The following is a 15410-nucleotide window of genomic DNA, read 5'->3' on the forward strand; positions in this document are numbered from 1 at the left end:
CAATGTGACTGTGGGTTCGTCGTCCTCTACATACCACCTGCTTTGGGGGTTTATTACCCCATCAGTGACTACCTATGTTGTGCATTTTGTGATACTCCTCGGCCTAACCTCATCAACTACGTTGGACCATCTGGCCCTGCTATGTGTGCCTCTGCACTTGACTGAGGGCATACTAATGATCCCTCCCCCAAGGGGAACTGGCTGTCCTGTTTTTTGCTGCTGTGTGTTTGCTATTGACTCCTATGTTTTACTTATTCCTAAGGTGCAATGTCTAAGATAACCAGATTTGTGTCCTGGAATGTGCGGGGATTGAACAATCCTGTTAAACGCTTGGCTGTGCTCCGCACAATCAAGCGTATAACCGCTGATATTGTCTGCCTGCAGGAGACTCATCTCCCCTCGACCTCCACACCCCAATTTGCGATAAGGCAATTTAGCCACCAGTATCATTCTACTTTCTCAGTGTACTCGAGGGGGGTGAGCATCCTAATCAAACAGGGCACGCAATTTACGGCTCTGGAGACACTAATTGACCCAGAGGGGCGCTATGTCATTATTCTATGCTGTATATGCGGTACTAAATGCTTACTTGCAGGTATTTATATTCCCCCTCCCTTTTCTACCAGCGTACTGAAAGTATTGTCAGATTTTGTTGCCCGTTTTCCAGGTGTCCCTGTGTTGGTGGTAGGGGATTTTAATAACTGTCTGGACCATGCTAGGGATAGGTTGTCTGCCCAAGGGGTGGTTGGAATACAAAGGGGAAGTGGGCCTACCCCGTTCGCTCGATTACTACTGGAAATGGGCCTAACAGATGTCTGGAGGGTCCGCAATCCGGATGCCAGAGTCTATTCATGTCAATCTGCCTCGGTAGGGGGCCTCTCTAGAATAGACCTAGGGCTGGGAAATGCATTACTCCTGTCATTGTTGGAAACCTCTCAATACCACCCTAGGCAAATTTCTGATCATGCTCCTCTCTCGATTGACATCAGGTGTGGGGCTCGCAGGGGCAATACCCTCTGGAAGCTTAACCCCTTTTGGCTATCGCTTTTTCCGGACCCTGATCCTATCCCAGAGCTCCTCAAAAAATTTTTCAATCAAAACCTAGATACTGCGACATTAGATATAGTCTGGGACACAGCCAAAGCCTTCCTCAGAGGGCAATTTATTAGAGTAATTTCCAAGATAAAAACCTCCACTAAGGAATGGGATATGTCGGTCCTAGAGGAAGTACGATCCTCGGAGGCCAGATATATTGCTGACCCCACAGACGATACGAAACGCTCGTGGCTAGCATCCCAAACCTTACTTAAAGATCTAACTATGCAACTAGCTGAAAATAAGCGCTTTTTCTTACAACAAAGTCATTTTGAGGAGGGAGAGAATACGGGGCATATGTTAGCGCTACTGGCCAAGTCACAACAGCCGTCCTCGCATATCGCATCTATAACAAATTCCGAGGGGAATCCCTGCCACTCTACTAAAGAAGTTACTATAGTATTTAGTCTTTTTTTTCAGGATGTTTATTCCTCCAAGGTTAACCCCACTCGAGATGACATACATTCGTTTCTGGACAAGTATCCTGTGCCATCCTTGTCTGCTTCGGATGTGGCCCTTCTTAATGCTCCTCTGACTGAGGATGAATTACTTGAGGCGCTGGCCCACTCGAAAAATAGTCGGGCTCCCGGGGCTGATGGGTTACCCTCTGAGGTATACAAAAGGTACTCGACTCAACTCCTCCCCATTCTTCTTAAAATGTATAATCATGCATTCGAAACAGGGTCTCTACCCCCTTCTATGAATGAGGCGCTTATTGTGGTTCTGTTGAAGCCCGGAAAGGACCCATCGTCTCCGGACTCTTACAGACCGATCTCACTTCTAACCTATGATGTTAAGCTGCTGGCCAGGATTTTGGCTAGCAGGTTGGCTAGCTGTATACAAAAAGTGATACATAGAGATCAGTCTGGGTTCATTCCTACGAGATCCACATCTCAGAATTTGCGCAGACTTTTCCTGAACTTACAACTCCCCCCGGACAATGTAGGTAACAGGGCAATCCTATCGTTGGACGCCGCTAAGGCGTTCGACAGCGTGGAGTGGCCATACCTTTGGGAAGTCCTAACTCGATTTGGGGTGGGTCCCTCATTTTTGAAATGGGTGCAGTTATTGTATAGCTCCCCGTCGGCGAGAATGCGTATTAATGGTGAGGTCTCGGAACCCTTCTGTCTGGCTAGGGGCACTCGGCAGGGGTGCCCTTTGTCGCCCCTGTTGTTTGCCCTGGCTCTTGAGCCACTGGCCATTCACATTAGAAACAGGCAGGATATAGTGGGGTTTCAGAGAGGTCCCAGAAAAGATGTGGTTTCCCTTTATGCGGATGATACCTTGATATATCTGGGGGATACGGCAAGCTCCCTGCAAAACGTAATGGGCCTGATTGCTGACTTTGGTCGGCTCTCGGGGTTCAGTATTAACTGGAATAAATCAGTTATTATGCCACTAGACCCTCTGCCAAGCCCTTTGCCGGACTGTGCGAAGGACATTGCAATAGTAGATGAATTCCGTTACTTGGGCATACAGGTCACGCCTAGTCCATCCCAGTACCTTGACAAGAACTTATCTCCACTAATGCAGAAACTACGGCTGAAATGCTCAGCCTGGAGAAAGTTACCTCTGTCCGTGACCGGTAGAGTTAACCTAATTAAGATGGTATGGGCACCTCAACTTTTATATATTTTTCACAACTCCCCGATCTGGATCACTCATAAATGGTTTACCCGCATAGACTCTCAATTTAGAGAGTTGATATGGAGGGGGGGGTCGGCCCGTATTAGTTTGCATTCTCTGCAATTACCAAAAGATCAGGGAGGTATGGCAGTTCCGCATTCTCGGTTTTACTTCATAGCGTCGCAGCTCCAGCAACTTGCTAACTGGGGAATAGCAGATGAATCTGACCCGATAAGATCACTGATAGTACCAGTGGACTCAACCCTTCCGGCGCTGGTGTATCTAGAGGCAGGCCTTACTCAATTCCCTACTGCACTGCCCACAATTAGTCTATTAACCAAGTTATGGGACTATGTAAGGTCCATTTTTAAGATCAAGACAATGTGCCAGTTCACCCCAATATGGAGGAATAGACATTATTGTGAACTTCTTAAGTTGAAGGGATTTGGTTCGTGGGAGGGGTTGGGCATACATTATATCGCCCAGCTGTTCTCTGGAACTACACTTAAATCCTTTGCGACTCTAAAAGGGGAATATGGTTTATGTAACTCCCAATTTTACCAATACCTGCAACTGAGACACGCTGTACAATGCGAAAGCAGACTTACTCGACCAGCTGTAGTGGTACACCCTCTGATGAGGGATGTGCTCATTGCGGATGACCGGGCGGGCATGATATCTAGAGTCTATGCAAGACTAATCCAATCTACACATGATGCAAGTAAGCTCCCCTGCAGACGAGGATGGGAACGAGATTTGGGGCCTGTAGACGGTGAAACATGGGAACTGTGTCTGACGTCCGCCCCACTAGTGTCTGTATCGGCGTCACAGAGGCTCTCTCACTTATATTTGCTACATAGGGTATACAGAACCCCGGCTAGGCTACATAAATGGGGTTTTAGAGAGACACCTTTGTGTCCAAAATGCAATGCGCATACTGGGGATCTCTTGCACATGTTCTGGAAATGCCCGAAACTCTTTAGGTACTGGAAATATGTCCTTGATACCATAGCCCAGGTATTTCAGATACCAGTAATTACTGACCCAGTGGTCTGCCTCCTTGGCGCGTTGGAGTTACCTGATCTGTCACCAAACGGTCACACGGCGGTGCTACGGTTGCTCTACCTAGCTCGCAAGGAGATTGCGAAGATGTGGATTACGCCTAGGGTACCAACGGGCACATTATGGGTGAAACAGGCCAATAACTTACTGATTCGTGAAAAACTAACATACCAACACAGGGGTGCTTCGAAAAAGTTTTATTCATTATGGCAGCCCTGGTTAGATGTCCCAGGATTGGGACCTCTTCAGCTAGTGAGGGACAGATTACTACAGGGATGATCACTCAAAACAAACGACGATAAATCAATACTGAATAGTGTAATTGTATTAACAGTGGGGTATGAGGAGTGAGAATACCACACTACCCTTTGCTACACTAGGTGGAGGATGGAAACATGTTGAGGACCACAGTCCTAGAGATAAAGATCCTCTCCTTCTTTTTTCTCTTTTCTTTTTCTTTCTTTCTTTCCCCCCCCCTTTTTCTTTTTTCTTCTCTTTCTATCCCTATTTGGTTTTATCTTTCTACATCCGGAGTTAAAGAGTTACTATTGAAATACACAGTCAGACTGAACTAAAGTGGTAATGCCTTGTGTGATGAAGTAAGTTATACTATCATACCCATCCTTCTATAAGTCTGGAGTGTAGATATTGATTCGTTCATTTAATATTTGTCTTGGCATTACTTAAAGATTTGGATGTTTGCCACTGTGGGAGTACATTTGTATACTCCCTTTACCATTCTGATGCACTTTCTATTGATCTGCCTGTGTATATATATATGTTTGTATTGATACAATAAACTTATTTTTGATTTTAAAAAAAAAAGATAACTGCAGGTGATGATCCATTCTGTAGCTCTGACATCAGTGGTCGACAATGGTCCAGGGCAATGGACCTAACAGATGGGATTGAGTGAGGGGCCCCTGACGCACCCATCACCAGAGGCTCCTGCGTATCTGGGGAGAAGCACTTCTGCCTTCTGTGTTACAAAAAGGAAATTCTCTGGAACGTCCAGAGATTCCAGCATGCCTAGGGTAGCATAGGTATGCAAGACACCATCATTCTCAGGAGACGCCTGCATTGGGAAACAGACATCACTAACAGAGATATCGCATTCCTATAACTCTCCTTGCTGCTTGGCATGTTCTGAAGAGGAGGAGAAAGGTACTCACCTGAACTGGTGCCTCCATATCCATGACTAGTCATGTTGGCTCCAACTGTCTTGGCACTTCCTATTGAGCCAAAACTTCTCAGATTGGCCAGAAGAACTAGCAGCTGATATGGACTCTACAAACCCCAGACTCACCAGTAACAGTGCAAATTTGTAAGCACCCCAGCACTTCCTCCTCTGGAAAAAAGCAGCCAGCCAGTATGGCATGCTGCTGCCCACACATTGGCTCGTCCACACAGTGCATGCAATGCACTCTTTGGCTAAATGATACATATTATTCTGTGAAATATATATTTGTTACTAATATTATGTTGTTCTAGGTCTAGAAGGTAAAAACCTGTTATATGTCTGGGTGCTGAGGAAGCCCAATTAGTGTAAAAACATTGACCACACGTCACTGTATGAATTGTTTAGATCATTCCAACCATGTGCACTGATTTTATATTTTCTAATGTAGTATTTTCCCCCCCTTTTGTCTGGGGGGGCTAACTTTTCCTATAAACATTTTAATATGTTTAATAAAATTCAGTGATTTTACTCATTGTAGGATACTGGGGATTTCCCTGGTATTTACCTATTAAATCTATCTGTATCTTTTTGAATGAGGCAGAAGTCTATTATTTTATTATAGCTGACCAATGGCAGAGAATCGCATGCAGCACAGACTGGTCCTGTGTGTGGAGATGGGGCAGGTATATCATATGTATGCTGCCATGTTGGCATTAGGAAATTGAATTTAAATAGTGCACGGTACATCAATTACCTTGCTCCCCAGTCTTGACTCCAAACACCTCTTCTTAAGCCATTCTGCAGTGTAAGGCCTCGTACACACGACCAAGTTTCTTGCTGGGAGATATTTTTTTGCAGAGGAAACCGGTCGCGTGTACATTTTCGTCGAGGAAACTGTCGAGAAACTCGACGAGCCAAAAAGAGAGCATGTTCTCTATTTCCTTGACGGGAATGGACAAAAATTGGCTTGTCGAGTTCCTCGACAGCCTAACAAGGAACTCGACGAGGAAAACGATGTGTTTCGCCCGTCGAGTTTCTCGGTCGTGTGTACGAGGCTTAAGGGATCAAAGTAAAAGTTTTCTCTGAGAAAAGCTATTTTTTTGCCCTGGGGACAAGACAGTTTTTCCCCTGCTTGTTATCCTATGAGAGAGGACCTGGCCAATGGAAGTGTTGCCTCCACCACTGGGAGATGTCCACATTGTGTGGGCAGTGATGTGGACACCCAAATATGGGCTCCAGGAAGTAATTATAAAAAGAGATGATTGTCACATGACCATGGCTTTAGGCAGGGGTGCTCAACCTGTGGCCCATGGAGCCCTCTGATGTGGCCTGTGACCTCAAACCAGGGAAGCATATGCCCAGGGTCGGCAACCTGTTGAATGTGAACCGGGCTTGGCGACCAGCCATCCCAGAGCATCAGAGAGCAGTGAGCTGACACTGGCAGCAGAGGGAGCAGGTGGCCGCAGAGGGAGCTGCATAAGCCAATGCTTCCTCTGTAGCACCCATTGTCCCAGGTGGAGTGAAACCAAGTGCAATCTGGCTCTCATCCTTTTTAGAAACCCGGAGAGCGATGCCAGCAGCAGCTGCAAGAGGAATAGAAGGTCAGTGTATTAAACATCACATACACTGGGCATAATAGTTTTTGCAATAGACATATTATCACCTATAGAAGTATTAAAAATGATTAGGCTGCTTTCACACTAATCTACAGATGTAGCGCAGTGCACCTGTGGCTTTCATGGAGGTTAGCTGTACTGAGCCATAGACTTCTATCATATCCTGTGGGTTTGGTGCACTTTCTGAAAACGCATCAAAACTCCTGAATGCAGGAGTTTTGGTGTGCTTTCAGAAAGTGCCCCACACCCACAAGATGTAATAGGAGTCTATGGCAAAAAACAGCTAACCCCCAGGAAAGCCACAGGTGAAGCGGGTAACCACTTAAGACCCGGACCATTATGCAGGTTAAGGACCTTGCCCCTTTTTGCGATTCGGCACTGCGTCTCTAACTGACAATTGCGCGGTCGCGCGACGTGGCTCCCAAACAAAATTGGCATCGTTTTGTTCCCACAAATAGAGCTTCCTTTTAGTGGTATTTGATCACCTCTGCGGTTTTTATTTTTTGCGCTATAAACAAAAATAGAGCGACAATTTTGAAAAAAATGCAATATTTTTTACTTTTTGCTATAATAAATATCCCCCAAAAATATATAAAAAAACATTTTTTTCCTCAGTTTAGGCCGATACGTATTCTTCTACCTATTTTTGGTAAAAAAAAAAAAAAACGCAATAAGCGTTTATCGATTGGTTTGCGCAAACTTTATAGCGTTTACAAAATAGGGGATAGTTTCATGGCATTTTTATTAATAACTTTTTTTTTTACTACTAATGGCGGCGATCAGCGATTTTTTTCGTGACTGCGACATGGCGGACACATCGGACAATTTTGACACATTTTTGGGACCATTGTCAATTTCACAGCGAAAAGTACTATAAAAATGCACTGATTACTGTGAAAATAACAATTGCAGTTTAGGAGTTAACCACTAGGGGGCGCTGAAGGGGTTAAGTGTGACCTCATATGTGTTTCTAACTGTAGGGAGGCGGGGCTGGACGTGTGACGTCAGTGATTGTCTTTCCCTATATCAGGGAACAGACGATCACTGACCATGCCACAATGAAGAACGGGGAAGGTGAGTTTACACACACCTCTTCCCGTCCTTCAGCTCCTGAGATCAATCGCGGGACACCGGTAGCGATCCGGTCCACGGGTCCCGTGGGCGCGGTCACGGAGCTTCGGACGTACATGTACATCCTTTTGCCCAGCTGTGCCATTCTGCCAACGTATATTGGCGTGAAGGGGTCCTTAAGTGGTTAAACTGCAGCACATCAGTGTGAAAACAGCCTAATAGGGGGTCAGGACAGTAAGGGCTCATTTATATTTGTGGTTTAGGGGAAGCAGTAAGATAGTTGAGATGTGTTTTATTACCATACCTTTAAACAGTACCTCTGCTTAGTAACGACTGACATAAAACATGATATTGGGGTTTATTTACTAAAGCTGGAGAGTGCAAAATCAGGCTCTAACCTTTCTAACCTCAGCTTGTTTAATTAAGCTTTGGCAAAAAAACGTGGAAGCTGATTGGTTTCTATGCAAAAGTGAGGCTGATCTTGCACGCTCCAGCATTAGTAAATAAACCCCATAGAGTCCCTTGTAAAATGTAAACATAGTCAGTGTTTACACTAGTGTCATCCACACTTGCAATTAAGATTAACAGTGGAAAAAACATCCAGCGGGGATTGGTCCAACAGAAAATGATGATCTTGATTGTTGTTTAAAATCATTCAAAATAAAAAAATGCGACCATTTTATTTCATTTTGGCCCACGGTCGGTTACCAAATCACTTAAAATGTAGTTCCACCCAAAAGTGGAACTTCAGCTTTAAGCACTCCTCCCCCTCTTACATGCCATATTTGGCATGTAATTTTTTTTGGGGGGGGGGGGAGTGGGTGACTAATTTAGAGAGAGACTTCCTGTCCCACTTCCTTCTTCCGCCTACATGGCCGCCTAGGAGACTCCTTCTCTCCCCCTAGGTGGTCTCTCCCTCTCGGCAATCTTCTGGGACACTTCACTGGTCCCAGAAGATTGCCTGTCCACTGGGAGAGCGCAGGCACAACTCCAATGGAGGCGCAGAGGAGAGGGAGAGGAGCGAGGCCCTGTGCGGCCGCATCGCTGGACCGTGAAACAGGTAAGTGTCTATTTATTAAAAGTCAGCAGCTAAACTTTTAATAAACAAAAAAAAGCCTCAGACCCTCAGTCTTCAAAAGGTTTAGCACTATTGGCTTCAGGTAAGTAAAAATTACTATTTTTATTATTATACAGGATTTATATAGCACAAACAGTTTGCGCAGCACTTTACAATATAAGGGTTGACGGCATGATGATAATACAGTTCAACATAGGCCTCGTACACACGGCCGAGGAACTCGACGTGCCAAACACATCGAGTTCCTCGGCCAGTTCAGCACTGAAGCCGCCGAGGAGCTCGGCGGGGCGAGAGCTCCCATAGAACAACGAGGAAATAGAGAACATGTTCTCTATTTCCTCGCCGAGCTCCTCGTCGGCTTCCTCGGCCGAAAGTGTACACACGGCCGGGTTTCTCGGCAGAATTCAGCCAGAAACTCGGTCGGAAGCTGAAATCTGCCGAGGAAACTGGTCGTGTGTACGGGGCCATAGAAGGAATAGAAAAGCCCTTCTCGTAGAGTTTACAATCTAAAAGAGGGGGAGGTGGTATAAAATGTAATAGCTGCATTAGATGATCTGATGGAGGTGACTCAAGTACAGTTTTTAGGTGAAGTAGGCTTTCCTAAATAAATGCATTTTTAAGAATTGCTTAAAGGGTTAGTAAAGGAAAACATTTCTTTCCTTTAAAATAACAAACATGTTATACTTACCTCCACTGTGCAGTTCTGCACAGAGTGGCCCGATTCACGTCTTCTGGGGTCCCTCGGCGGCTGTCTCTGGTCCTCCCCGCAAGTACTGACCACAGTCATGCGAGAGAGCTCGCATGGTGGTGAGTAATTGCGGACGCGCTCCCGTGATACAGCGAGCGGCCATAGCCGCTCACTGAATCACTCGGCCCCGCCCCTCGGCTTGCCGCGTCACTGGATGTGATTGACAGCAGCGCCAGCCAATGTCTGCGCTGCTCTCAATCCATCCGCTCTAGCCAATCAGTGGCCAGGCTGAGCGGCGAAGAGGATCTCGAGACCGCACGCTGGACTTTCGAGGGGTCAAGCAAGTATAACGGGGGCTCGGAAGGGGGGGCGGCAGCATCAGATGTTTTTTCACCTTAAAGGGTCACTAAAGGAATTTTTTATTTTAGCTAAATAGCTTCCTTTACCTTACTGCAGTCCTGGTTTCATGTCCTCATTGTTTGTTTTTGCTTTGATGTTGCTGTAATTCCTCTCTGTTCTGGACACTTCCTGGTTGTCTGTTTCCCGATCACCACAGTACTGGGAGATTTCTCACTGTGGTGACTAATCAAGGAGGTGTGTCTAAAACCCCTCAGCACCAATCTAGTTTCGTTTTGCAAAACCTTCACTGCTCTCTATTGGCTCTCTGGCTCTGTACATCAGAGAACCAGGAAACAACAGCAAAAACGAAACTAAACTGTAGGTACATTATATGATTGGTTTTTATCTATTTTAATCATTTTCAAAAGGAATCAGTTAACTATTATGTCTCTATACCCTGTAAACAGTCATTTCAGCAAAAAAAAATGTTTTCCTTTAGTGACCCTTTAATGCATAGATTGCATTAAGGTGAATTTTATTTTTTTACTTTACAACTCCTTTAAAGGCGGACAGGGTGGGAGCTAACCAGAAACTAATGGGGTAGGAAGTTCCAGAGGATGGGATAGGTTCTAGAGAAGTCCTGGAGACAAGCATTAGAGAAGGTAACAAGGTAGCAGCTAGACAGCAAAATGTCTTCATAGGAGCGGAGAGGACAATTTGGGCAATATCTGCAGACAAGGTTGGTGATGTAGCTGGGGGCAGTGTTGTTGATTGGCTTTGTATGTTGTGGTTAGTGTTTTTAATTTCATGCATTGGGCAAGTAGAAGCCAGTAAAGGGATTGGCAGAGAGGGATAGCTGGCATTTGGATTTTCTTTTTTTTTTAAACCAGCAATTAGTTAATATTCGGGAGTTGGGCTTTAATAAATGATGGTCTGTCTTGTGATCCAGTTTCTAGACTAGTAACATAGGATTTAGGTTAGGGTGTATTCACATACAGGGGCGGACTGACCATTGAGTCACTCGGGCACTGCCCGAGGGCCCCATGCCACTAGGGGGCCCCATCCGGGTTTCCAGGCTCAGTAAAACCAGGGACAGTATGTAAAAATCTGTGTTTTTTTTAGATCTGTCCCTGATATGTCCGAAAATGACATGCTTTTAATGTGAATATCCCAAGATTTTAGCTGCCCGCCTCTGCACTACCTCCTGGCGTGGTGGCCATCTGTAAGCCAGAGGGGCCCCATAATCTTCTATTGCCCGGGGGCCCCATGAGTTGTCAGTCCGCCCCTGTTCACATACAGCGCTCAGATATGTTAGGTAATCTTTCTGTACTAGCACTGAGCTGTGTGCAGGCAGCCCATGTCACTGAATGGATACAGAATTCCACACACCACCCATTTTGACAGATACGCAGGGACAGGTGCAGAGCCTATGCGTCTGGGTCCCTGCACTCATCTCTGCCCATATGTTAAACTCAGCTTTGTGGGTGAGTCTAGACAGCTGGTGTGTATCCATTTACTTATATAGGCTGCTCAGAGCTGGTGCAGAAAGATAAACAAATGGCTCTGAGCGCTGTATGGGGCTGAGCACCCGTGTGAATGAGCCCTGACAAAGAAATTGAGACTGTTCACTTGGCATCTGAATACTTACTAAGATTAGTAAATAAGGAAAATCCTGGTACACACTATGGCCCGGATTCACATACATTGGCGCATATTTATGCCGGCGTAGCGTATCCAATATACGCTACGCCGATGTAGCACAGAGAGGCTAGCACCGAATTCACTAAGTACTTGCCTCCCAAACTGCGCTGGGTTCCCTCGGCGTAAGCCGTCGTAGGTGGAAGTGGGCGTGAGCCATGCTAATGAGGCGTGACCCCATGCAAATGATGGGCCGAGTGCCATGCAAGTACTTAAAACAAACGGCGCATACGCCGTCCCATGGACGTATCCCAGTGCGCATGCACTGTGAACGTAACCTACGCCCAGCCCTATTCACGTACTACGTAAACAACGACAGCCGTGTTCCCTGGTCCATACCTTAGCATGAGTTGCGCCTCATATATGGGGAATAACTTTACGCGGGACGTACGACTTACACAAACCGCGTATATTATGCGCTGGGCGCAAGTACGTTCGTGAATCGACGTATCTCCCTCATTTCCATATTTGAATAGGAAATCAATGGGAGCGCCACTTGCGGCCAGCGTAAATATGCGCCCACGATAGGAAAGTTATGTTGGCCGGATGAAGCCTATTTTCAGGCGTATCTCAGTTTATGGGCATGGCGCATAGATACGACGGCGCATATTTATACTTACGCGGCGTATATCGAGATACGTTGGCGTAAGTGCTTTGTGAATTCGGGCCTATAGGTTTATTTCCGTTCAACCCAGCGGGTTAAATGAAAAAAAAAAAAAAACTGTCAGCTGTACTCACTATGATAAGTAGGTACAGCAATGGCCTGGTCAGGAAGTGGGTAAATCTTTCCGGGGCTGAAGTAGCTAAAAAAGAACTAGGCTCTATTCACGCTGGTGCGACTCCAAAGTTGCACGATTTCAACTGCTACTTTGGTGCGGCTTTGATGCGACTTAGCCTTCTCAAGTCACAAGAAAGTCGCATTAAAGTAGTACAGGAACTTTTTTAAAGTTGCTGCGATTTTAAGTTAGATAGATTGGAACGGATGCCATTGAAATCAATGGGCTGTGACTTGTCATGCAACTTTATGTGTCCAAAGTCGCATAACAAGTGACACTAGTGCGAATGGAGCCTTACTGTTTGCATGTGATTGAAACAAGCACAGTTTCATCTTTTCACTTTGCTATGTGAACACTTACCTTGAGCTTGAGCTCCGGTATGTTCGCACACTCCATGTGCAGAGCCCACCAGGAAGTCGGCACTTCGCTGCACTAATCACAGCCAGGGAGACATTTGCCGATCTCTGCAGCCGAGCATCGGGACAATGTCTTCCTGCCTGTGATTAGCGCAGCGCCGTGCCGACTTCCTGGCGGGCTCTGCACGTGGACTGTGCGAACACACCGGAGCTCATCCCTACTTGCCATGTGAACGGTCACACTTCCCGCATTATGGGTTATGGACACACAGAGCGGGACTCAGGAGGGAGCACACACACATGTACCCCCATAGCAAGCAGCTCCTCCTCAGCAGGGGGGGGAGCCAGAAGCGCCGACTGGGGACCCCAGAAGAGGAGGATTGGGGCTGCTCTGTGCAAAACTATTACACAGAGCAGGTAAGTATAACATGCTTGTATTAAAAAAAAAAAATAATAATAATAATAATAAAAAAGTTCACAATCACTTTCATTTAATACACATGATTAGGTGTTCAAAGCCAACACAGCTTCACCCCATTTACTAATCCAAGTGAAAATTCATGTTGCAAGGAGAAGAATCTGTGCTCCTTTAGTAAAATCCCCCTCCATCAGAGGGAGGAGGGGGGTGAGTGTGGTAGGCGGGGTGGTGGAGATGGGGGGAGGTCCTCCACTGGGAGTGTCTGTGTACTCAGTGTATGTTTATTATGAGCAGTCTGGAAGAATCAGCTGAATTAGTTGGTTGCAGTCCTTCCACTATGGCTGATAATCAGGAGCTGAAGCAGCGCAGAGTCACAGACAACACCTTGAGTAAGTACTGATTTCTGTTCTGATCCCCCTTCTGTCTGTACAGTCACGATACATTGTATATACAGTATACAAGGACAGACAGCTTCTTTCTCCAACACACAGGACTGACATGATCATTTTACACATAGATGGAAGATATCTGCAGAATTGGGTGCAAGGACCTTCCTGATTAGACAGAGATCGAATGGATTGTTTTGGTTTGTTCTCTTACTGCAGAGTTATGATAAATCTAAGGGTGCATTCACACTTGCAGATACCCCCAGCAGTAGTTACCTGTGACAACCCTGAGATTAGCTGTGAGTAGGAAAACAATAGGAGGCTGCTGGTTCTTGCAGTAAATTGTGCCCACTGGCATGTAATTGCTCATGCTGTGATCACACGTGAGTGATCGGCCCGGGGCACAGTTTGCTTACATCCAGGGCTGATCACTCACATGTAAGCGCTGCTTAAGAGATTACATGCCAGTGGGCATGACTACCTGTGGGAGCCAGCAGCCTCCTATTGCTTTCAATGGGGATGCCTACTCACAGCCAATTGTAGGAACCCCTGCTGGATTTCTCGCCGGTAATCGCGGCCAGGGTGCTTTCGCACGTGTGAATGCACGTTTAAGCACTGTAGATACGGACAGAATTATCCGGAGACATTTGCCGGTGACTTGTCGTTAAGGTTCCCCTAACTAGAAAGTTCATTTAAGGACTGCGCTGGCGCAATCCTTGCCGACGGAAATCTCCGAACCTCGGCCGGCATCCAGGCTCATTCTTTAACATCCCCGTGGATTGGAGGATGTTAAAAAAAGAGCCAGGAGGCCGAGCGAGCAGAGGCCACTTTCCTCAAAATCCACGTCGCCCTGGATGCCGGCCGAGGTTCGGAGATTTCCGTCGTTAAGGATTGCGCCTGCGCAGTCCTTAAAGGAACTTTCTCGTTAGCCGGAACCATATCGGCAGATCAGATTGTGCCTGCGCAGGAACTTTCACGTTAGCCGGAACCATATCGGCAGATCACCGGTTCAAAAAAAAACTTCCGTCGTTCTGCCCGTGTGTATGTCGGTCTGTCCAACAGAAGCTGGCCGTTCGGCTGTCAGACGTGCATGCTGGAAAACAAGCAGCCGACCGAATCCCAATCAGCGCTCTCAATCAATGGCAGTGTTCTGGTTGGGGTATGGCGAATCCCGTCTCACTGTCAGAACACAACAGCTCAGCGGGGGATATTGCTGAACTAACCTCGCAAGGTTAGTATAGTGGAGCTGTCAGTTTTTTTGGCTTGCACAAAAAAAAACAAAAAAACTGTAGTTTATACCAGGCTTTAGGGAGACTGTACAGATAATATACAACCAAATTGTTTAGTGTATGGCCAGCTTAAAAATTATGAAAAGTCTTAGGGGTAAAATAAATCAGAAGAAACTCCAGGAACTTAATGCCCAACTCCGAGAAAAAAAGCGTTCCAATGTAGCTGGGCTGTGCCTGCACTGCACAGGTCAACTGGTCATTACATCAAGAAGTGAGGAAAATGCTTATACTTACCTGATCCTTCGTTCCACTGTAAAACAGCGCTCCCCCTCGGTCCAGCAGTTCCTGCTCTGCTCCTTTTTCTTTCTTTTTTTTTGCCCGGAGATGGACTTTAACCACTTGCCGACTAGCCTATGTTTACCGGTCACGCATAATCGCTCCACAGAGAGTCAGAATGGGGGGCTGGCAATGTAAACAAACATCCCTGTTCTGACAGGGGAGTACAGTGTGATTGTCTCTTTCTAATGATTAGGAAGATCTCTCTCACTCTCTCACGACCGCGCAATTGTCAGTTAAAACGACGCAGTGCCGTATCGCAAAAAAGTGGTCTGTTCATAATGGGGGCAAATCTTCCGGTACATAAATGGTTAATATGTAGTGTCCGGAGGGGGTGAATAAGGTCCAAGAGGGCAGGATTTTGAATATGAAGATCAAGAACATGTGGACAAAACCTCAAAATAGCAGGAGGACAGTTCAAAATTAATCATAGAATTATTTTATTAAAAGAGTAGT

The 15410-nt window shown here is 46.1% G+C and overlaps 1 protein-coding gene across 2 annotated transcripts in view; it reads left to right on the forward strand.

Annotated features, from left to right (window-relative positions):
* The first annotated feature begins 13266 nt into the window (after positions 1–13266).
* STOM (stomatin) overlaps positions 13267–15410 on the forward strand; it is a 72491-nt gene continuing 70347 nt past the window's right edge. Inside the window, exon 1 of one of the 2 annotated variants that reach the window (XM_040324040.1) lies at positions 13267–13392. In XM_040324040.1, coding sequence (XP_040179974.1) covers positions 13281–13392 — 112 coding nt within the window. In that variant the 5' untranslated portion in view covers positions 13267–13280. The remainder of the gene's footprint in view (positions 13393–15410) is intronic. The other variant, XM_040324039.1, reaches the window with a different exon arrangement.

Source organism: Rana temporaria, chromosome 9 (genome assembly GCF_905171775.1).
Source record: "Rana temporaria chromosome 9, aRanTem1.1, whole genome shotgun sequence".
NCBI lineage: Eukaryota > Metazoa > Chordata > Amphibia > Anura > Ranidae > Rana > Rana temporaria.